At 44.2% G+C, this 25,106-nt stretch overlaps 1 protein-coding gene across 1 annotated transcript in view; it reads left to right on the top strand.

Moving 5' to 3' along the window:
* Positions 1-20,754, top strand: part of LOC122559784 (CD9 antigen-like) — a 33,437-nt gene extending 12,683 nt beyond the window's left edge. The window contains exons 3-8 of the mRNA XM_043709801.2: positions 3,385-3,482; positions 11,713-11,787; positions 13,713-13,811; positions 15,522-15,587; positions 18,223-18,306; positions 18,391-20,754. Of these exons, the coding sequence (XP_043565736.2) occupies positions 3,385-3,482; positions 11,713-11,787; positions 13,713-13,811; positions 15,522-15,587; positions 18,223-18,306; positions 18,391-18,456 (488 nt within the window). The 3' untranslated portion in view covers positions 18,457-20,754. The remainder of the gene's footprint in view (positions 1-3,384; positions 3,483-11,712; positions 11,788-13,712; positions 13,812-15,521; positions 15,588-18,222; positions 18,307-18,390) is intronic.
* The last annotated feature ends 4,352 nt before the right edge of the window (positions 20,755-25,106 follow it).

Below are 25,106 nucleotides of genomic sequence, written 5' to 3'. Positions count from 1 at the left end.
CAGCCTCTGACGCTCCAGGGAAAACAGCCCCAGCCTGTTCAGCCTCTCCCTGTAGCTCAAATCCTCTAACCCTGGCAACATCCTTGTAAATCTTTTCTGAACCCTTTCTAGTTTCACAACACCTTTCCGATAGGAAGGAGACCAGAATTGCACTCAATATTCCAAAAGTGACCTAACCAATGTCTTGTACAGCCGCAACATGACCTCCCAACTCCTGTACTCAATACTCTGACCAATAAAGGAAAGCATACCAAATGCCTTCTTCACTATCCTATCTACCTGCGACTCCATTTTCAAGGAGCTATGAACCTGCACTCCAAGGTCTCTTTGTTCAGCAACACTCCCTCGGACCTTACCATTAAGTGTATTAGTCCTGCTAAGATTTGCTTTCCCAGAATGCAGCACCTTGCATTTATCTGAATTAAACTCCATATGCCACTTCTCAGCCCATTGGCCCATCTGATCAAGATCCTGTTGTAATCTGAGGTAACCCTCTTTGTTATCCACTACACCTCCAATTTTGGTGTCATCTGCAAACTTACTAACTATACCTCTTATGCTCGCATCCAAATCATTTATGTAAATGATGAAAAGTAGTGTCAGAGCCTGAGATAATCTGTTGGGAACAAACTCCCGTCTGCTTCGCTGGAACTTGGATACAGTAAACCTTCATTGAAAAGTAAAAGCAGCCAACATAATCAAAGGCCCCTCCCACCCCAGCTAAAATCTCTTCCAACCTCTTGCATTGGGCAAAAGAGATAAAAGCTTAAACACACGTACCAACAGATTGAGGAATAGTTTCTTCCCCGCTGTTATTATCTACTAAATGGACCTGGGAGAAAGTGATGACTGCAGATGCTGGAGATCAGAGTCAGGAGTGTGGTGCTGGAAAAGCACAGCAAGTCAGGCAGCATCCGAGGAACAGGAGAGTTGACGTTTTGGACATAAGCCCTTCATCAGGAATCTCAATGGCTAAATGGACCTCTCAGATTTTAAATCTAATGTTGATCTCACTGTTTATGCACCCTGTCTGCAGCCATAATGTTGTATTCCTCACTCTGTTCCATTACCTTAAAGCAATTTTTATGGTATGATCTGCCTGCACTACTTGCAAAACAAACCTTTTCACTGTGCCGAGTGACAATAATAAATCAATCCAAAACCAGATCGAAAATGCTCTTCTGGCTTGGTTCAGGGCTACTACTTATGGATGTGCATTTATTACATACCGAACATCAGTTCTACTCTCTGCAAATAGACTTTCTCCTTTATTTGCCCACCTTACATTTTTCCATTTTGCTTTTTCTCATCTTCTTTCTTTCCTCTTCATCTCTTTCCTTTCTTTGTTCTTTCAAGGAATGTGGGCACTGTTGGTGAGATCACTGTTGGTGAGGGCAGCCTTTGTTGCCTATCCCAAACTGCTGTTGACCCAAGGGGCTTGCCAGAGCCATTTCAGAGGGCAGTTTAGAGTTCACCTCATTGCTGCTGGTCTTATGTAGGTCAGGCCGGGTATGAATGGCAAATTTCTTTCCCTAAAGGACACTAGTGAACCAGGTGAGGTTTACAGCAATAGTTGATGATAGTTTCACGGTCACTGTTACAGACATTTAGCATATATTAACTGGTTTCAAACTCCACCAGCTGCCATAGTGGGATTTGAACCCATGACCCTGAGCATTAGCCCAGGCCTCTAATGCATTGGGATTGACACTATGCCACTACCTCCCCATCCTTTCTTACCATATCACTCCCTCCCTCTTCCATTCCTTCCTTCATACTCTCCCCGCCTTCCTTGCTCTGTTCTCTTCATTCACACCTTTCCACCTGGCTTCCTTTCTTTAGTTTGTTTTACCTTCTTCCACTCCCTCCTTTCCATTCCTTCATTCCTTTCCTTTACCTTTCTGTGCTTTTGTTACATACTGAAAATGAAGAGCAGGTGGGGAGGAGGTCACCATGGAGCTTGAACCCAGTAATTTGTCAGGTGGGGGGGGTGCCAGCAAATGGTATCATTCTGTGCTGTCGGTCTACTGGGCAGGGTGGGTGGGATGGGGAGAGGGGAATGGTTCACAACTGTGACACTGTGAAAGGTGAGTCAGAGTCTGGTGTGGGAGATATCAGTGGGACTTGCAACCCAGGCCATGTCGTCAGATGTTTGTTTCCATTTGCTCACAGGATGTGGGTGTTGCTGAAAACAATAGCATTTATTGCCCATCCCAAATTGCCCTTAAATTGAGTGGCTTTCTGAGCCCACTCAGAGGGCAGTTAACAGTCGGCCATATTGCTGTGGATCCAGAGCGACATATAGGCCAGATCATGGTGGCTCAGTGGTTAGCACCATTGACTCACAGTAATCAGGGAGCTGAGTTCGAATCCGGCCTCGGGTAACTATCTGTGTGGAGTTTGCACATTCTCCCTGTGTCTGCATGGGTTTCCTTCAGGTGCTCCTCCCATAGTCCAAAGACAGGCAGGTTAGGTGGATTGGCCATGCTAAATCTGTCCCCTTGACTTGTCCGGACTTGTCCGACCTGCCTAGCTCCTTTTCCACCTATCCACTCCACCCTCTCCTCCTTGACCTATCACCTTCATCTCCTCCCCCACTCACCTATTGTACTCTATGCTACTTTCTCCCCACTCCCACCCTCCTCTAGCTTATCTCTCCATGCTTCAGGCTCTCTGCCTTTATTCCTGATGAAGGGCTTTTGCCCGAAACGTTGATTTTGCTGCTCGTCGGATGCTGCCTGAACTGCCGTGCTCTTCCAGCACCACTGATCCAGAATCTGGTTTCCAGCATCTGCAGTCATTGTTTTTACCTCGAAGATTACACAGTTGTCATTCAGCCAACTTTTAATTTAGATTCAAATTTCACTATCTGCTATGGTGGGATTCGAACCTACATCCCCAGAGCTTTAGCTTCTGGGCTACAAGTCCAGCGACATTACCACTATGTCATTACTGTGTTGCCAAGGAGCAACACCCATGGGAAAACTTACAGGTGAGTCAGGCTATGTGCTTTGACATCCAGGAGCAGAGAGTGCAGAAGATGGAACTAGTTGGACATAGACTGACTTTGTCTTCAATAATGGCTGACTGATACAAGGGCAGCCCCAAACTGGGTAACTGGAGGCAGAGCAAGGAATGATTTTTTTTTGCTGCAATATGGAGCAATTTGGGAGGAACACGACCTAAACCAGATGATGTGCTGTGGAGCTGTTTCAGTGACATGAGATGCGCTGAAACTTGAACAAGCGGTTCGGTCCTTGGAAGACAATGAGGGACTGAAGGAGAAAGAGGGGGTAAGGGACTGGGGCAAGAATCAAATGTAGTTAAAGAAGAGACCATGTACCTTATGATTTTATAATCACAGTTTCTATTTCTTTCCTCCAGGTATTTATGTCATGTGGGCAGCGGGCGGCTTGCTGCTGGTTTCAGGTTTCACAGGATACTTTGCTGTATCCAAGGAATCAAAGTGTTTACTTTGGTTTGTAAGTACATTGAGCCATACTTAACGTGCAGAATGTGGAATTGAAAATGTCAGTACTAGTGTAGGTCTATTAATAAAGAGGAATGGAAAGACTTCACTGAAACTTCATTCTTCTGATGATTGTGTAGTCTGGTATATGGGCTGTGTGGACATGAATTGTGTGAACATAGACTAAGTGCATATGGATTATTCAAGTATAGACTGTGTGCATACAGACTCTGTGGATATGGGATGTGTGTATGTGGACTGTGTGGATTTGGAATATGTTAGGATTTTGTGGATATGGGCCATGTGTATATGAGCTGAATGTATAGGGACTGTGGATACAGAGATTGAGGTTAAAGAGACAGGCCATATGGACTGTCAATTTAATTATTTAATAAGTTTTCCCTTTCATTCTTTCCATTGGAATATTATCTGCAACTGATTTTAAATAACATGCCTTTTTCTTAAGTAAGATTGTAAAATTGTTTTGATTTGGTTTTGTTGTGTCATTTTGTACAATTTTGCAGCCCTTAATTTTTAATTTTTTTTTCTTTTCTGTTTTTTTAAACCTCACCTGAATGGTAAGAAAGCATATGGGATAGCTGCCCTGAAGGAAATTTGGATAGAACTGTATGTAATATTAGGTAGGCCACAACTGGAGTTCTGGTCGCCACTCCAAAGGAGGGATGTGGTTGCGTTTGAGAGAGTGCAGAAGAGTTTCCCTGGGGCGATTCTGCTATGAAGACAGATTGGTAGGCTGGGTTAAGGTTCCTTGGAGCAAAGAGGGCTGAGGAGGGGATGGGCTTGAGGCATAGATAGGGAGAAACATTTCTCCTTAGTCGATGGGTCAATAACCAGAGAGCTCAGTTTTAAAGTAAGGAGCAGAAGGTTTAGAGGGGATTTGAGGAATTTCTTTTCATCCAGTGGGTTTGGGTATCTGGACCTCAGTGTCTCTAGGGGTGACAGAGGTAGGAGTCTTCAGGATACTTAAGAACGTTTAGATGAACACTTGAAATACCATAGCATACAAGGCCACAGGCCAAGTGCTGAGAAATGAATGGATGAGCCTCTGATGACCAGTGTGAACAGGATTGACTGAAAGACCTCTTTCTGTGCTGTTGAAAAAACCTCTGACACTCTATTCCTAACTGATCTGTATCTGAGCTATAATTGTTACACCATTCTATATGTCTCTCATTTATAACATTGCTATTGGTTCATTGGGCACTGTACTGTAATGAATATCACTTCCTGTTCAGCTGTCTATGTTGACTGCATAAGACATTTATAGAAGCATATCACAGAAGTGTGATCTGCTCTAAAATAGAATCCAATCACAGGGCAGAATCTTACCACCTTCACGGAAATCCATCGGTTGTGATTAAGAGTAGTTCTTACCATTCTGCAAATGTCTGGCCAGCTGAGGTAGTCAATGAGGAGGGCTTTTGCCTAAATGAAGGACAAAAGTCCTGATGAAGGACTTTTGCCCGAAATGTCGATTTTACAGCTCCTCAGATGCTGCCTGAACTGCTGTGCTCTTCCAGCACCACTAATCCAGAATGAGGAGGTGCCTACCTGGACCATTGGGAGGGATTGTCGAGTTGTCTTGCTCAAAGTAGGGGCACCTTCTGAAGTCTTGCAAAATATCTTAAACTGTCTCCACAGTCCAGTTCATGGTGTTCTGTACGGAGTAACCACAGCTGTGAAACAACATCATCTCTCGCTCTCGGAAATGAAGAGGAGCTGCCAAACTATGTTAAAACAGATCAAACTTGTTGGACTTTGTTAAACTCTGCCAAACTCTCTTTTGCAACTCTGCCAAGTTATGCTCCACTATTTTGAACTGTATCAAACTGCATAAAATTCTGTCAAGCTGTTAAATGATGTTAGGCCATTCCAATCTGTTTTAAACAATGCCAAACCTTTTTAAATGGTGTCAAATCATTTTAAACGGTATTGAACTGGTTTGATCTGCTAACTTGCGTTTTACTCTGTCTCCATGCAACCCTAAGCTGGTCAATCCTAGAGTCATACAGAATGGAAACTGAGCCTTTGGCCCAAGCAGTCCATGTCAAACATAATCCCAAACTAAACTAATCCTCCCTGCCTCGCCCATATCCCTCTAAACCTTTCCTATTCATGTACTTATTCTAAGTGTCTTTTAAGCATTGTAACTGTGCCCACATCCATCGTTTCCCTTTGTATAAAACAAAAATGCCCCTCATGTCTCTTTTAAATCATTCTCCTCTCATTTTAAGAATGTGCCCCATAGCCTTGAAATCCTCCATCCGAGGGAAAAGATACCTACCATTGACACTATCTATACCCCTCATGATTTTATAAAGCTCAATGAGGTCACCTCTCAATCTCCTACACTCCAGTGAAAGAAGTTCCAGCCTATCCAGCCTTTCTTTATAACTCAAACCTTCCATACTCGGCAACATCCTCGTAAATCTCTTCTGAACCACCTCCAGCTGGATAATAGCCTTCCTATAACTGGCCTTTTGGGATCTAGCCCACTTTTGGGTTTGGGAATCCAGGTTCAGTTCTCTACCATTGAGATGCTGTTCCCTTAGTCTAGACCGTCTCCACTCTGAGTCATCTCTGTCTCTGCCTTACTGTTGCCTGATGCAGAGAGTTCCAATAAAAATAACTTTTATTGACACGCAAGGATGTATAACACTGATCTCAGCATTACAACTCGCCAGTGCAATTATTCTGTCCTCTCTTTATAGAGTATTAGTGGTATTGATATCAGTTACATAATCATATCATTAACATAAACAGTCTCACTCAATTACTAATCTACATCATGCTGTGGTAAGCTATGGATCCCAATGTTCATCATGAGTTCAAAAAGTTGCAAACAATGCAACAGCATATAAAACAGTAATTGCTGTTCCTTGAATTCGAGGAAATCACCTCCAACACCTAAAATACCTCAAAAAAAAGGAGCAGCTATTACAGGCAGAAATTTTTCCCATTCTCCATCTTGGATTACCCAGAATCCCTTTTTTTTGAGTCTGTTTCTCTCCTGTATATCTCTATGACTCTGAGTTCTCTCGCCATATCTTACCAAACATTAGTTTTCTATCATGCCCATCTAGAATTCCCATGTCTGATTCTGGCTCCATTTTACGCCCTTCTCAGAATGACTTGCCACTCAGGAGAAATATCCATCAAAAGACCCATTTCTCTTGTGCACTTCCCATCACTAAGCATCTGCGCAAATGCCAGCAATCTGCTGCTGTCCGTCACTGGCAACATCCTGGCACAGCAGCCACAAAGCCAAGCTGCTCATGGCACTAAGTATCCATTGCTCCCGATGCGGTCTCCTCTACATTGGGGAGACTGGGCGCCTCCTAGCAGAGCGCTTTAGGGAACATCTCCGGGACACCCGCACCAATCAACCACACCGCCCTGTGGCCCAACATTTCAACTCCCCCTCCCACTCTGCCAAGGACATGGAGGTCCTGGGCCTCCTTCACCGCCGCTCCCTCACCACCAGATGCCTGGAGGAAGAACGCCTCATCTTCCGCCTCGGAACACTTCAACCCCAGGGCATCAATGTGGACTTCAACAGTTTCCTCATTTCCCCTTCCCCCACCTCACCCTAATTCCAAACTTACAGCTCAGCACTGTCCCCATGACTTGTCCGGACTTGTCCTACCTGCCTATCTCCTTTTCCACCTATCCACTCCACCCTCTCCTACCTGACCTATCACCTTCATCCCCTCCCTCACTCACCCATTGTACTCTATGCTACTTTCTCCCCACCCCCACCCTCCTCTAGCTTATCTCTCCACGCTTCAGGCTCTCTGCCTTTATTCCTGATGAAGGGCTTTTGCCCGAAACGTCGATTTCGAAGTTCCTTGGATGCTGCCTGAACTGCTGTGCTCTTCCAGCACCACTAATCCAGAATCTGGTTTCCAGCATCTGCAGTCATTGTTTTACTCCCTTGGATGTACAAGTCTGTTCTCTCACTCAAATGGAGGCTTAACTACCAGGCCACACAGTAGCTGCATCCTGTCTGATCACCCTCTGAATCACCACTGTTCTATCCCCCATACCCGCTGCATCTTGTTATTGTGTAGCTGGGAAAAACAATTACAGCAAGCGATCGCACAATTCAAAACACGAGCGTTTATTTACAGAAGGCAAAAGGGAACAGAAAGAAACCAAGCGAGGCTGCAATTTCCCCCACAATTCAAACTAGATTTTGGCATCATGACTGAAGACTAATTCACAATCAATCATTGGCTGTTGCTCCAGATTGCCATCTATTTGTATCGGGTGTCAATCAGGTCCTGTCTGCCTGATAGCACTCACTCCATGTAGCTGTGATGTGGAGGAGCCGGTGTTGGATTGGGGTGGACAAAGTTAAAAATCACACAACACCAGGTTATAGTCCAACAGGTTTAGTTGGAAACACGAGCGTTTGGAGTGCTGCTCCTTCATCAGGTGGTTGTGGAGCAGGACCATAAGACCATAGTCTTTTGCTATAGATTCTGTGTCTTGTAGTCCTGCTTCACAACCACCTGATGAAGGAGTTGCACTACAAAAGCTAGTGCTTCCAAATAAACCTGTTGGACTATAACCTTGTGTTGTGTGATTTTTAACTTTGTCCATGCAGCTGAGCTTCATGAACAAGGAGAACTTCCTCCTCTCTGCGTCCTCAGAGGATTGCTCCCATTCACCATCATCCAGAACATCTCCTTGCTGCTTGCTCCAATTGTGCAGAGTGTAGCACACCAGGATATTGCAGCACAGACTATCCAGACTGCACTGGACTGTCTATCTGCCCCTCACAAGACCAGTCCAAGCTGTGGAATCACATCTTCAGCAGCCCATCACCTGCTCCACGTGGCCTGTGCTTCCCAGGACTTAGCATGGGACCAGAAGGAGGAAAGGAGCATCTTAGACCTCAGGACAGTCATCAGTGGCACACCCTACAAGACATGCTGCATCCAGATGACAGGTCTCCAACATCCACCCGTATTCAAGCTCAGCAGCTTGGCGAAGGTGCCACACTGGCCAAGTGACCAGTCAACATCATTGAGACAGCACTCCAACTCTTTGCCAAAGCCAGGCACACATCAAATATTCATGCGTTCAGCACAGACCTTCATTACACTGATATAACAGACAGTGAAACGAAGGTGTGAGGCTCACACAGCACTCTTGGAGGTTGCAATGGTTCCCCTTCATCCAGCATCAGTCTTTGACAGCATCACTGTTGCTAACTCCCATTTTATTGAGATGCCCAGCATAAACGACATGTTGTTAATCAACTCTGAGCAGCATCTGACCCCTAAGGGCCTTCACTCTGGACAGCACAGTAAATGAGTGTTGAATTGATTACACATTTGATGGAGCTGGGACTTGCAAATGGCTGCCTCGTGTATTTGAAACTCCAATGTTCAGCATCCGGTGAATGTTCATCGAGCACTTTCACCATCAAACTGACACCTCTCACAACCTGGGCACTGGACCAGCCATTCTCTCGAGTGAACGCAAAGTGGAAGTGAATGCAGTTTGTGGTGGTCACTATCAGCCCCCTCTCTTTACCAGATACAATCCCCCTCCCCCAAAAGCCTGCGTGGTCTCTACAACCTTGCACTAGTCCAACAATGCATTCCAAACCATCCAACCATACAGACACCCATTACATTGAAACCTTCCTCAAAATGTTCTTCCTGTTCCCTGAAACCTGGCATTACCTCTTAATGATGCACACCCTGTTCCCCTACTCTTGCCCATGTGGAGGGCACAGTGGTGGTTACTACTAGCAACCTCACCTCCTATAGCCTACCGTGACCTCTGATTCTTTTCTGTCACCTATCCTCCTACACCTGAACATCCTCCACTGTCACTAACTTTGCCCCCACTGTCCATAAATGCTCTCCCTCCCTCCTCCCCGCCTTGACTACCCCACCAATGTCTGACAGTGATCCCAAGCTGCTCCTAGAGGCTACCCTTTAACCCCTGATCACTGACCGACTTTGATGGGCAGCTCCTGGAAATGACTGACCGGACCCCTGACCACTGTCCTTGCAATTTCCTGACTGACAGTTCACGATCCCCCTGTTGTATTGGCTGTACAAGGGCTGCTGATGGAGAGAGAGGACAACAGTTGGGCAAAGCAATGGATGATAGTGAGCCGAGGAGAAAGAAAGGCTGCTAATGGGGGACACTATTGGATAAAAAAAGGGTTGTATTTGATGACAAGGCCTGGTGTATGGGGTTAGGGTAAGAACATGGGAAAAGGTGCTCAGGCCCAAAAAGTATTGAACTCAATATTGAGTCCTGAAGGCTGCAGGGTCCCTGAGTGGAAAATGAAGTGTTGTTCTTCCAATGTGATCGGAGATTCACTGGAGCAAGCCCGAGACAGAGATGTTGGCCAGGAAACACGATGGTGTGTTGAAGTGGCAGGCAGCAGGAAGTTCAGGGCTGTTTTTGTAGACAGCCGTGGATGTTCCACAAAGCAGTCGCCCAGTCTGCATTTTGTCTCCCCAGTGTAGAGGTGACTTTCATCACAGCCAACCTATTTTCACCCACTAATGGCCCTCCTTTGGCAGCTTTTCTTTCTCCCCAGCTCACCATTATCCAGCCCTTTGTCTGCCCGACTGTTGTTCTTGCTCCCTTGGCTCTATCTCCATTTACTGTTCATTCCTTCTCTTTGTCCCACCCCATCTCCAGCATATACACTCCCTTCTCCTGTTTACAATCAGTTCTGAAGAACTGGACCAGCAATAATAACTCTGCTCTCCCTCTATTGATGCTGCCAGACCTACTGAGTTTCTCCAGATTTCCAACATCCGCTTTTACTTCATTTTTTTTTTGTTTGATGATTAAACAGTGTTTGAATTGAAGTACTTAATGTCATTAAAGATTGAAAGAAGCAATTAATTTACTTACTTTTATTTATTTTTCATGTGATTTGGGCCAGCACGTATTGCCATTTCTAATGATCTTTGAACTGAATGGTTTGCTTGGCCATTTTAGAGGTTCATTTATACTGGTCTAAGCAGCCAAGCAAATGAACATTTGAATACTTTTGAGGCATAGGTCAATAAATTCATGACAAGGTGTTTGGGGATGGGGTGAGTGAAAATGCTAAGTAATCAGATCAGTTGGGCGGCACGGTGGGTCAGTCATTTCCAAGAGCTGCCCATCAAAGTCGCTCAGTGGTTAGCACTGCAGCCTCACAGCGCCAGGGAGCTGGGTTAGATTCCAGCCTCAGGCAAATGCCTATGTGGAGTTTACACATTCTCCCTGGGTTTCTTCCGGGTGCTCCGGTTTTCTCCCACAGTCCAAAGATTTGCAGGTTTAGTGAATCGGCCATGTTAAAGTGCCCATAGTGTTCAGGGATGTGTAGTTTAGGTGCTTTAGTCAGTGAAAATTGTAATAGAGTAGGGGGAATGGCTCTGGGTGGGTTACTCTTCGGAGGGTCGGTGTGGACTTATTGGACCGAAGGGCCTGTTTCCACACTGTAGGGATTCTATGATTCTCTGAACCTTGGTCTTATTGAGTGGCTTAACAGGGAGAAGGGGCAAAATGGTCTCCACATGTTCCTATGTTAAGGGTCAACGATATTGCTGGGGATCTCGAGTACATGTAAGCCAGACTGATAAGGATGGGCTATTTCCTTCATTAAAAGATATGAGTGAACCATGTGTTTCTTTTTTATAATGACAGTCTTTACGTGGTTGTATGGCTGAGATTAGTTTTCAATTCCAGATTTTATTTCATACAAAGTTAATTCCATTGGCTTCTGTGATGAGAATTGAACCCATACCCCCATAACATTAGCCAGGGCCTCTGGGCTGTGAGCTCCCTGACACTACCATTTCTAATGGGGGGGGTATTCCAATTAAAGGACCACAGACCTGAACAGTTGGAGCTTAGCTGTTTAGATAATGTCAGGGAGCACACGACTCAAACAAAGGGAAGTGAAAATTTGGAACAAAGAAAAACCATTGCTGGAGGCTGATTTAAAATTGTTGAACTAGAAATGACAGATTTTTGTTGGATAAAGGGATTTAGGGTTACAGACAAATGTAAGTAGAATGAGTTAAGTCATGATCCTATCCAAAGACAGAGTTAGCTTCAGAGGTTGGATTCCCTTTGTTCTTAAGTTGCAACCTCAAAGTTTCAGTACATGTGTCTTAATTACAGTTAAGGAGGTGAAATTAGGCAGCTTGTTATGCTCCTGTAACTCACTACCTATTCTCTTTTCCTTACAGTATCTTGTACTTATTGTGATGTTATTCCTGATTGAAATGACTGTTGCAATCTGGGCATTTGCACAAAAAGATGTGGTATGTTTATTTTTGTATTTGAGGCCGCACATTTTATTTTCTATTTTGTTCTGTAGCTGTAAGTCTATGCTACCTGGAAATGAATCAATTTTGCCCAGATAATTGTTAAAAGTCTTGCCAAAAGTGAAGCTCTTGGATCCTCATCCCTGAGTGTCAGTATACATAATATATGAAATGCTGGCGTTTGATTGATGTATTGCTGTTAATAATTCAATCTAAAGATGCCGCAACTACTCATTGAAATGTGAGACACATTTACAAATGATATCTTAGGTTAACTTATGATTTGCGATGGAGTTCGCAACTACTTGTAAAAGTTTCTCACCCATTATTCTTTATCTTGTTGATGTTGGGGCTTAATTATCCCAAAACCTCAAATTTAAAATTCCCATCCCCTCACCCCACTTGGCCTCATCCTGATCCATGTCTGTTAACTCCTCCAGTCCTTCAACCCTACAAAACCTCTACTCCTCTGACTCTGGGTGTCTTACATATCCCATTTTCCCTTTGCCTTGCATTGGCCACAATGTCATTAGCTAACTGGATGCCTTGCCTGAACCTTAATTCCTAAATTAATAGAAATTAGATAAACAAGTGGATAATCTGTTTTTAGTGGCATTGGCTGAGGTATAAAGTTTTTTGTGGAGGCTAGGTCTTGGTTGCTGGTCTTTCAGTTTAATGGTATATTAGATTAGATGACTTACAGTGTGAAAACAGGCCCTTCGGCCCAACAAGTGCACACCGACCCGCAACCCACCCAGACCCATTCCCCTACATTTACCCCTTCACCTAACACTATGGCAATTTAGCATGGCCAATTCACCTGACCTGCACATTTTTGGACTGTGGGAGGAAACCGGAGCACCCGGAGGAAACCCACGCAGACACGGGGAGAATGTGCAAACTCCACACAGACAGTCGCCTGAGGTGGGAATTGAACCCGGGTCTCTGGCGCTGTGAGGCAGCAGTGCTAACCACTGTGTCACCGTGCCGCCCACTATAATCTGCAATTGGTTTTTATAACCAATACCAGGATGAGTTAAGTAAATAGTTACAAGGAAAAAAGTTAGGCTATTGAAAATCTACTGTAACAGTGGAATAGCTATTTCAACTGATTCCCTCCAAACTCCCCACAACTACCTCACATTCCTTCCCTCCCGACTACACTTTTACAAGATCCTAACAACACTCCAGAACCTGGTCAGTCACCCAAGTCCTCTGTATCCCAGGAAGTAACTCCATCCCCATCGTCCTAGGTCCCAATACCACCTCCCATGCTGCCAGATCAGTCAAAACCCCCAGGATCCATTGGTGTCCCCTCCTCCCACTCCGTGACCTGGCACAGGAGCCAACAGCCCCACTCCATCAGAATACAACATTCCCCTTGCTCCACCAGGACCCAATATCCCTTGCTCCCCCCAAAACCGGACATCACCTGTCCCAATATCTCCTGCCCACTGTGATCTGCTCTCAACTCTCCTCCTCACCCTGGCACCTTACCCACTAGACACCCTACTTACCTGGAACCTTTTATCCCCAGCCGGTGCCTTACCCACTTGGCATCCTAACCGTCTGGTACCTTAACCTCAGAGTTACCTTCCCTTTGCTCGGCCGCTGTCTATGATACTGCACCTTTGCACAGAACATGGCAACTGACTGCTGTGAGAAAAAAGAGGCATGGTTTGACTTCCCCTCACTGTCCTGCACTGTGAGGGACCTGCCTGATTGGAAGTTCAGTTCCACCTTGCTGAAGAAATCCTATGGAATCTCCTATTGGAAACGTGGAGCTTTCTTGTACCGTAGAAAATGAGGAGTGAAGCAGTAATCTGCATGTGATTGTCATTCCTCGGAACATCTGGTTCAAAGAGTAGTCTTTGCTCCAACAGATGAGGTAACTGAAATGATCTTCCCTCGATCCTTTCCAGGTCATTGAGCAGTTGCAAGATGCTTACGCTGGCACCATCGATCTGGACAAACAAGATGATGTAGACTTCAAATGCATGATCAATGCTCTGCACAAAACCGTAGGTTGACTATTTTCTAAAATCGGCATCTCACTGCATGGGGCACTAGCAACACTGCTCCTCATTTCCCCCCCACCTTTCCCTCACACAGGTACCATTACAGTCACGGCTAATTGGTGACCCTGATTAAAACACTGCTAGAATTTCCAGAACCCAGCGATGATTTCTCACTCTATGCCCTGTCCCATTCCCCATACGTGCTGGAGAAACAGGAGCTTACTGTAAATCCTTTTGAAAGGTCCTGTCCATTTCGGGTCCATTTTCAGTATTTTTTTCCATATTTTAATAATCCTCTTTAAATTACACTCAAAAGAGCCAACACAGAAGTGATGAACCGAATGCTGTTTTGTTTTGGTGAAAGATTCTACAATTTTATCTTTTGTCTTGATCCAGACTTACACCAATGTGTTTCATCATTCACTGCCCTTTTAAGGGTCTTGGCAAGCTGTACAATTATTAGCCCATAAGGTGGACAAGCAGAGGCAGGCCGTTTGGCCCATTGAGTCTGTTCCATCATACAGTGAGATCATAGCTAAACTGATCATCCTCAACTTAATGTTTCCACCTCTTCCCCATCTCCATTGGTTCCCTCACTAATTAAATACAGGTTGTCCTGCTATAATGCATGTTTCCTTAATGCAAATTCGCTATAATACAATTGATGAACTGGGGACACTGTTTCTGTAGCATGAACGTTTAAAGCCTGTATTGGTTATAATGCGATTCTGGACCCATTAGTTTAAATGGTACTGCTATTACACGATTTTCTTACAAAACGGGTTGCATGAGGATGGAATTACTGCATTATAGCAGAACTGACTGTACCTGAATATCTCAGCCATTATTATACATAATGATGCAGTATCCACACTCCTCTGTACTAAGGAATTCCACAGATTCCCAACCCTCCGAGACAAGACATTCCTCCTCAAGTCAGTTTTACATGGGCAATTCCTTACTCTGAAATTATGCCCTGTGGTCCTCGACTCTTCCTATGAAGGCAAATAACCTCTCCATATCTACTCTATCAAGCTCCCTAAGAATCCTGTATGTTTCAACAAGATCATCTCTCATTTTTTGGCAACTCAAATGGGTACAAGCCAAACTTATTCATGCATTCCTCATAAGATAGTCCGTCCATACCTGGAATCCACCTTGTGAACCTTCTCTGGACTGCCCCCAATGTCAGTGTATCTTTCCTTAGAAGATGGAGCCACAAATGTTCATGGTTGTATAGGAAGTTCCACCATTATGGTTCCAGTATAACTCGGAGGGTTAATAATGGCTTCTGGCCTTGCAAGTGACACCATGCCCCAGGAATGAAAAAAGAATAGATCATAATGTTAACATCTGAGTGGAAAGTAGAACAAGGAGTGGGGAGGATATGTCACAAATTGCACCATGCTAAATATTTAGTACATTCCTCAACCTGGCCAATTCTCAAAGAATTCCCAGCGGCAATCTGTTAGTTCCTGACAGCAGCTCCAACTGGGAAGTCTAGTCTGTTGTCACGTATTACAAGTTAACACAGAATTTTCTGACTCAATAGCTCACACCCTGAGCTGGGGTAACTCCCAATGACATTGGGACAATGTCTTGAAGCATCAATACCAATGTGACATTGACTTTGCCAAGTGTAGACGTGGAATTCTCTTTGATGTATGGTATAAATGTTCAATGCTGACTAATACAAATGTGTTTGGGCTTCAGTTGGACTGTTGTGGTTACAAATCTAAATCAGGCCAAATAAGAGGATGTGACTCTTCCAAATATAAGGTAAGGTTTAATCCTTAATGGAGTCTTTACTGAAATTGATGGCTATTTTAATAACCCTGGAAACATATTGCTTGCTAACAGCTTTGGCTAATGTGTACTGAAGAGTGGACAAAAATTTAAAGGGAAGAACACAACAATACACTAACTTATATTTATATTCCCCCGCCTTTAAGGTAATGGAACCTTCAGAGGAGCATTATAAAACAAAATATGATACTAAGTCATGGAAGGATGTTAATAGGAAAGATGGTGGCAAGCTTAGTCAAGAAATGGTTTTAAGTAATGTCTTAAAGAAAGAGATTTGGAGACCTATAGGGAGGGTATCTCAGAGGGCAGTTAAGAGTCAACCACATTACTGTGGGTTTGGAGTTTTTAAAAATTAAATTCCTTACAGTATGGAAACAGGCTCTTCAGCCTGACATGTCCACACTGACCCTCTGAAGAGTAATGAACCCAGAACCATTCCTCTTCCCTGACTAATGCGCCTTTAACTATGGGCAATTTAGCATAGCCAATTCACCTGACCTGTACATCTTTGGGCTGTGAGAGGAAACCAGAGTACCCCACATGGACATAGGGAGAATATGCAAACTTCACACAGACAGTCACCCAAGGCAGGGATCGAACCCGAGTCCGGGATCGAACCCGAGTCCCTGGTGCTGTGAGGCAGCACTGCTAACCACTGAACCACCATGCCTGTAGGCCAGCCCACATAAAGATAGCAATTTCCTTCCCATCTCTGCATGTTTTTCCTAATCAGCATTGTTCCTTAATGAATAGAAATGTTCAGGTCCTGGTGATTTATCTTTTGTGTCAACCCTTGTTTGATCAGTTTTCACTGCCTTTGCTTTCAAGTCATCATCAGTGTCACGGCCTGGGTTCCAGCTGTTGCAAAAAGCTGATATCCCAGTCTGTAGTCTGATCGTGTTCCAAGGAGGAAATAGGTCTTTCAATTCCTGAGAACAGTGATGGAGGTGAATGCCTTTGGAGGAGGGTGGGGGTGGTGGTGGATAATAGTTAGACTGTATCATCACTAATGTCAGATGGTATCAGATCACATGGACTGGGAGCAGAGGAACAAATGTTCTCATGGAATCCTGCTGGCCCATCTCTGTGTAAATAGTGCCAATAGTTACGAAATGTTCGCTAGTTTAAACACCAGTGTAGTTTCTAGCCTTCAGCTTTCAAAAGCATGCTGAATCTGATTCTACAAGGAGGGGAAGTTAAAAACTGGCCCTAGCTTTATTAAAACAACAATGACCATGTTGGTGGAATCATAAAGTTGCCTGATAATCACTCTCAAATGAATTGGAGTTGCAATTGTGAATGTCTTTGAAGATATGGAAGCAGATTTCTGGACATTATTCCAGGCAATTGTGTGACGTGACCCTGGATAATAAATTACAGCCAAATGTGGAACTGAGATTATTGGGTATTGGGTCAGAAAAAGATACTGTGACCTCAAGACATCCCAATGGATTTTACAGTCAATACAGTACTGTTAGAATTTAAATCACCGCTGTCAAGTGGGAAACAGATCACCTAATTTATGAGCAGCAGCTCTCATGAACTGCAGTGAGATAATGAGCACATCAGCAGTTTTTGGTTGTGTTGATGAGGAATAGTTATTGCCCAGGGCATCAGTGATATCTGCCCTCAGGGTTTGACTGTAAAAGGCTAGGCTGACAAGTTCACTGCAATACTGACCGAGAGCTGCTGGCACCTTTTGGCCAAGACGGTAAATCAAGGCTTCATCTTCCCTCTCAGGTAGATGTATTCCACTATTATGCAGAAAGATAAGGGGAGTTCTCCCTCAAGTCCTGGCCAATGTTTATCCCTCATCATTTAACACAAAGCCTGGTCACCACATGCTGTTTGTGGAAACCAGCTGTCACATTTCCTCCAACAGGGACAACGCTTGAGAAATACTTCAGTAATCAAAAACACTGAATAAAAAATTCTGTCATTTCACCATCTCAGTCTGGGTCACCTGTGGGGATGAAAAGACAATAGTCCTGTATCACCTTATTTCCTTTACAATCCAGGAGACCATACTCTCAGCTCTCTGCATAAAAAAAGACATTCTTAATATAGGCAGGTTATTAGCCTGCATTAGAGTGGTGCTGGAAAAGCACAGCAGATCAGGCAGCATCCGAGAAGCAGGAGAATCGACGTTTCGGATAGGGAGCCCTTCATCAGGATTGAGGAAGCCCTCATTGCTGATGAAGGGCTCCCTATCTGAAATGTCGATTCTCCTGCTCCTCGGATGCTGCTTGACCTGCTGTGCTTTTCCAGAACCACTCTAATCTTGACTCTGATCTCCAGCATCTGCAGTCCTCACTTTTGCCTAGGTCATTAGCCTGACCACGGCTGGGTTAGAGGTTTGACCAGTTGTTGCTGGGGATGGGTTTCTCCACTCTGCTGCTATTGGACTTCAGTGACCTGTTAATGGCTAATGCAGTATTTAAAGACCAGAATCCTCATCTCCAGCTTGCTGGGAATGTGTAGTGAGCCTTTCAACTGAGAGCTAGGAATAGTGCTAGTAAAATGAAGCCTTACTCCCAAATGATCTATTAAAGTGATGAAATTCAGGAACAATACAAGAGCTAACTCTTACTTTGATATTTTGATCTAGGACTGCCTAGAGCGTATTGAACATATCATCAACTCCAAGCTGCATATTTTTGCAGCAGTTGCCTTTGGTATTGCCCTCATTACGGTAAGGGATATCCTGAGATGGTTCAATTCAAGCTTTTGATTCCATTCTCCTGCCAGTTGCTGATGTCTGTTTGTTATCTTTCAGGTTTTCGGGATAATCTTCACGATTCTGTTGTACCGATCCATCAAGCGATCAGCCGATATAATTTAACAGTCTGAACATTAGACATCAAAATGCCATTCTGAAACAATGCATGTTTGCTTTTTATAAGGCAAATATTATTCTTGGAGCAAAAAAACCCCAGTCATTAATTTCCATTTATCATTTCCAAAATGTGTTAATTTTTTGTTAAAATGTATCTTCATTGAGCAGAGCTGAATTTGAGGGCATTTTCATTCTGTAATTTTAAGTATTGAGTGCCAATATTTAGACTAATTAAGTTACAGGCCGTGGGCTAGAGGTTGTTGTAATTTAAGACACAAATGGGTCCATCTTGGGCCAGACCTCCGGCAAACTGGCTGCTGCAAAGGGACAAACTGAAAGGGACAATCAGTGAAGATCTAACATTTGAGCTCAATTTCCCTCCCATCGCTCAATTGTCCCCTTTTGTCCAATTTTACTGAACTGATGTGAATAGCTCACCTCATCATCCTTCCAGAAATAGGCCCACTCAAATATTTTGCGCCTGCTTTGTTGGTGAGTGTGGGCAGTGAATGCCACCTGATGACCATTTCAAGAAGGGTGTATGACAACAGCTTGCTTTTATTACAACTTCAAAATAAGGTGTTTCACAGCAGTAGCATAACCAACTACTTCAACCTCTGTTACATCATCCACTTCTCACTTTGGACTGATTAAAGTGGATACCAAGCTCTCATTATCAGAGGTTCACAGAGATGTACAGCATGGAAACAGACCCTTCGGTCCGACTCGTCCAGGCCGACCAGATATCCCAACCTAATCCCATTTGCCAGCACTTGGCCCATATCCCTCTGAACCCTTCCTACTTATCGACCCATCCAGGTGTCTTTTAAGTGCTGTAATTGTACTAACCTCCACCACTTCCTCTGGCAGCTCATTCCATACATGCACCACCCTCTGCATGAAAAGGTTGCCCCTTAGGTCCTATTTATATCTTTCCCCTCCCACCCTAAACTTAAGCTCTCTCATTCTGGACTCCCCCACCCCAGGAAAAGACCTTGTCTATTTATCCTATCCATGCCCCTCATGATTTTATAGTCATTTACTAGACCTCTCCACCATGTCAGCTATCCTCAAAGCAATCCAGTTGGTCCCATTCCCCTATTTAGTCCCTTCAGTTAATTTTATTTCCTTCAAGTATCCAACCAATTTTTTATCATCACTCCTTCCACAGGCAGTGTGTTCAAAGAGATTAAGTTGCTCTGTAAGAGGTTCGTCCTTATATTCTGTCCCCATCATTTTGCACAAAACTTTAAAACTGTCCATCTCTCAGTCCTCATATTGTCATGGTGACAGTGTTTGCTCATCTACCTTAGCTAAATGTGTCTCGCTATTTCTTCCTTGATGATAGATTCAAGCATTTTCCCTTCTTTATTTCCTTAGTTATCCATGGCTGAATGTCACTTTTCCTCCAGTCCTTCCCTTTTACTCATATATACTTTTGCTGAGCACGGTGAAAAATTGCTTTGAAGGTCCTCCACTGTTCCTCAATTGTCCCATCATATAACGTTTGCTTCCAGTTTACCTTAGCCAATTCCTCCCTCATCCCATTGTAGTCTCCTCTGTTTACGCACAAGACACAGCTATTGGATTTGACCTTCTCACTCTCCATCTGTATTTTAAATCGCTCCTTCTGAGAGGATTCCTCACCGTGAGATCATTAATTATTCCTGTCTCATTACACAGGATCAGATCTAGGATAGCTTGAGTCATATTGGTCGCAATAAGTTAATTCTGTTCCTCTTTCGACAGGTGCTGCCAGACCTGCTGAAGTTTCTCCAGCATTCTCTCTTTTGATTCTATTCACTACTTGCCTGTCATCCAGTTGCAGACATCCTCACATGCCTCTCCTCCCAGTTTTGTATCAAATCATGGCCGTGGTGAGCAGATATTCCCGGACCTACATCTGGGAGCTGTAGGTTTGGTGGAAGGCTTCACCTCTCAATGAGACCAGACTGATTCTCCAATACTTGCTATGAACTTACATTCAGAAAGTGCTGGCCCAATAAAACCAATTCCAATAGTTCAAATGTTCTCATTACCGAACATAGTTTTCAGGTTTTATTAATGACGTTCTGTAATTCCATGCCTTCTTGTCAGGAAAATTGCCTGCAATTATAAAATAGAGCGTGTTTAACATGATTAACAGCTTTAACTCACCTCTGGATTAAGGTTGAGTATAATACTGCCTTACGTCACTGGTGAGATAGTGCAGCCTTGTTTGCTACTACTTTGCGCACATTTTAGATTAGCACTTTCAACAACATTAAACAACTGTAAATGCGAACAATAAAATCAATAATGATATTCCTTTGTGTTTTATCAATTACAGGGTATTTAAAGCACTCCCAGCTGGTCTGAGTTGGAGTTTTATTCCCCACGTGAACCTATTTTAATCTCCTCTTCATCTCAGCCTCTCACTATATCCTTTTATTCCTTTCTCCCCCATGTGTTGTCCTAACTTTCCCTTAAAGGGATCAATGCTATTTACCTTGACTTCTTCCTATGTTAGTGAGTTCTGCATTCTCAACACACCGTGGATGTAAACAAGACTTACCTTAAGAATAAACTCAGCTTGTTGGCAAAGAGCCTCTGACTGCAGAGGTTACAATTTTTCATGCAGTATAACAGCAGCTACACTTCCAAAAGTGCTTCATTGGCTATTCAGCACTTTCAGGTGGCTTGAAATAGCGAAAGGCGCTACAGAAATGCAAGGTTTTATTCTGACTGATCACTGGAACCAACAGGAAGCTAGGGCCTGTGACATTGGGTACATCAGGAGCCAATAACTGGGACACAGGGCTATAGAGGGCTGACCATGTAAAGGTTGGGGCTAGGGTGAGTGTGCTCAAGGCAGGAACAGGCAGAGGAGATGGGGACATCGATTAGAGGCAATACCAATGACTGAAATCCCTACCTTGTTATCACTCTCCCGGTCAGGGCAGAGGGAGAATGATGAGGGAGGTCTAGTTAAAACTGTACAAGACACTAGTCAGACAGCGGATGGAATACTTTGAACCATTTTGAGGCCCTTCTCTAAGGAAAGATATACCAGCATTGGAGGCAGTCCAGAAAAGGTTCACTAGGGTGATCCCGGGTATGCGGGGATTATCTTATGAAGAGAGATTGTATAAAAGGGTAAAGTCACCATTGTCCTACTCTCTCATCAGAGAGAGAGAAAGACAGCTGGTAGTAGATTAACCTGAGGGTCACCATGCCTCAGGTAGCAGAGAGGTTGAGAAGGAGCTCTTCAAGGTGACCATAGCCAGTGCAGGAACTGGGCCCATACTGTTGGCATCACTCTACGTTGCAAACCAACTGCCCAGCTAACTGAGCTAACCGACATATGGGATGTGGGCATTGCTTGCAAGGTCAGTATTTTGGGTTGCCTGTTCCAAACTGTCCCCGAGCTGAGCAGCTTCTCATCTTTTCAGAGGGCAGTTAAAAGTCAAACGCACTGTTGCTGGTCTCGCATTAGCTGTAGGTCAGACCAGGTAAGGAGGGCAGTTTCAGTGCTATAAGAACGTATGGGAATGGTACACTGTTTGAAACAGTGGAGAGACCCGGGAAAGAAGCAGGCACACTAAATACATGGTAAACACATGGCAAATGTGGAGTATTCATTTGGTGAAGATTGAGGTTAGGATTGGGCCATTAAGCATTTAATAGCAATGTTTACAGATCTAATCTGGCAGAGAGCGCATCCTGTTTTTTTCTGGTTTTCACAATTGACACAACAAGTGAATTTAATCAGCTTCACAGCAAACTGAGTTGTGCTGAGATTAAATATTGATGGATTTATAGAAAGCGAGCAAACTAACAATAACAGGATATCGCATCGTTTCCTATTGATGGAAAGTCCTTGCACGCACGCTCATAGTCACAGCAGCTGAAAAATGAAAACAATTTGAGTTCTTTGATTGAGACTCTCAGGCCAAGGGCACATCAGAACTTTGTGTGGTCGCGCTATGTTAAGAGATTTGGGATAGGGGATGAGAAACAAATAGGTGAATCACAAATAATTAATGAGGTGGAGGTAATGGTGAATCAGACAATGCGTTCTTCCAGTCTGGAACTGGAGTCAGAGCCACTGAGAATATTGAGAGATTGTTTGTGCAAATAAAAATGTTTGTGCTTTAAGGGACAATCTTTTGAGAAACACAGCCTTAGGATGTCTCAAAGGGCTTCACAGCCAATAGAGTCATAGAGTCATAGAGATGTACAATATAGAAACAGACCCTTCGGTCCAACCCGTCCATGCTGACCAGATATCCCAACCCAATCTAGTCCCACCTGCCAGCACCTGGCCTATATCCCTCCAAACCCTTCCCATTCATATACCCATCCAAATGCCTCTTAAATGTTGCAATTATACCAGCCTCCACCACTTCCTCTGGCAGCTCATTCCATACACGCACCACCCTCTGTGTGAAAACGTTGCCCCTTAGGTCTCTTTTATATCTTTCCCCTCTCACCCTAAACCTATGCCCTCTAGTTCTGGACTCCCCGACCCCAGGGAAAAGACTTTGTCTATTTATCCTATCCATGCCCCTCATAATTTTGTCAACCTCTATAAGGTCACCCCTCAGCCTCCAACGTTCCAGGGAAAACAGCCCCAGCCTGTTCAGCCTCTCCCTATAGTTCAAATCCTCCAACCCTGTCAGCATCCTTGTAAATCTTTTCTGAACTCTTTCAAGTTTCACAATACCTTTCCGATAGGAAGGAGACCAGAATTGCACGCAATATTCCAACAGTGGCCTAGCCAATGTCCTGTACAGCCGCAACATGACCTCACAACTCCTGTACTCAATACTCTGACCAATAAAGGAGAGCATACCAAATGCTTCTTCATTATCCTATCTACCTGCGACTCCACTTTCAAGGAGCTATGAACCTGCACTCCAAGGTCTCTTTGTTCAGCAACGCTCCCTAGGACCTTACCATTAAGTGTATAAGTCCTGCTAAGACTTGCTTTCCCAAAATGCAGCACCTCGCATTTATCTGAATTAAACTCCATTTGCCACTTCTCAGCCCATTGGCCCATCTGGTCCAGATCCTGTTGTAATCTGAGGTAACTCTCTTTGCTGTCCACTACACCTCCAATGTTGGTGTCATCTGCAAACTTACTAACTGTACCTCTAATGCTCGCATCCAAATCATTTATGTCAATGACAAATAGAGGATCCAGCACCAATCCTTGTGGCACTCCACTGGTCACAGGCCTCCAGTCTGAAAAACAACCCTCCACCACCACCCTCTGTCTTCTACCTTTGAGCCAGTTCTGTATCCAAATGGCTAGTTCACCCTGTATTCTGAGATCTAACCTTGCTAATCAGTCTCCCATGGGGAACCTTGTCGAATGCCTTACTGAAGTCCATATAGATCACATATACTGCTCTGCCCTCATCAATCCTCTTTGTTACTTCTTCAAAAAACTAAATCAAGTTTGTGAGACATGATTTCCCACGCACAAAGCCATGATGACTATCCCTAATCAGTCCTTGCCTTTCCAAATACATGTACATCCTGTCCCTAAGGATTCCCTCCAACAACTTGCCCACCACCGAGGTCAGGCTCACCAGTCTATCGTTCCCTGGCTTGTCTTTACCGCTCTTCTTAAACAGTGGCACCACGTTTGCCAACCTCCGGCACTTTACCTGTGACTATCGATGATATAAATATCCCAGCAAGAGGTTCAGCAATCACTTCTCTAGCTTCCCACAGAGTTCTCGGGTACACCTGATCAGGTCCTGGGGATTTATCCACCTTTAACCATTTCAAGACATCCAGCACTTCCTCCTCTGTAATCTGGACATTTTGCAAGTTGTCATCATCTATTTCCCTACAGTCTATATCTTCCATGTCCTTTTCCACAGTAAATACTAATGCAAAATATTCATTTAGTATCTCCCCCATTTTCTGTGGTTCCACATAAAGGCTGCCTTGCTGATCTTTGAGGGGCCCTATTCTCTCCCTAGTTACCCTTTTGTCCTTAATATATTTGTAAAAACCCTTTGGATTCTCCTTAATTCTATTTGCCAAAGCTATCTCATGTCCCCTTTTTGCCCTCCTGATTTCCCTCTTAAGTATACAATGAAGCACTTTGGAAGTTTAGTCACTTGTAGCAGTCAATTGGTGCACTGCAAGCTCCCATAAACAACAATGTGATAATGATCAAATAACCTGTTTTGATGATAGTGATTACAAATTGATCAGGACAGTAGGATAACTCCCCTGCTCCATGGCAAAAGAGTGCTGTGGCATCTTTTACCTCAACATGTATGAGGGCAGGTGGAGCCTCAATTTAACATCTCATCCTAAAACAGCAGCTCTGACAGAATAGTGTCCTTCAGTAATAAACTGGAGCCTCAACTCTGGCATTTGTGGAATCCCGCTGCCCCCACGATGAGATTGTTAGTGCTGGGACATTTCATCAGGAGAGATGGAGGCTGGTGGGGACTTGCCCATTGTCCCCGACACTGCCCCAATTAGCTCTGAGGCGATGAGTACCCTCCTAAGGGCCTCATCTTACCTCCTACTGGTTTTCACCCAGTGGCAGTGTGGGACTGGCCATCTGGGAAACCCGAAAAGTAAATCTGATCGGCGTTGCTTGTGGGTTACTGATGGAGGAGGTGGAGTGGGGAGGGGATGGCCTCTCA

This window comes from Chiloscyllium plagiosum, unplaced genomic scaffold (genome assembly GCF_037043375.1).
Source record: "Chiloscyllium plagiosum isolate Xiang-an unplaced genomic scaffold, Cpla_swu_hap1 HiC_scaffold_19, whole genome shotgun sequence".
Classification (NCBI taxonomy): domain Eukaryota; kingdom Metazoa; phylum Chordata; class Chondrichthyes; order Orectolobiformes; family Hemiscylliidae; genus Chiloscyllium; species Chiloscyllium plagiosum.
This window is presented reverse-complemented; position numbering and strand designations above follow the sequence as displayed.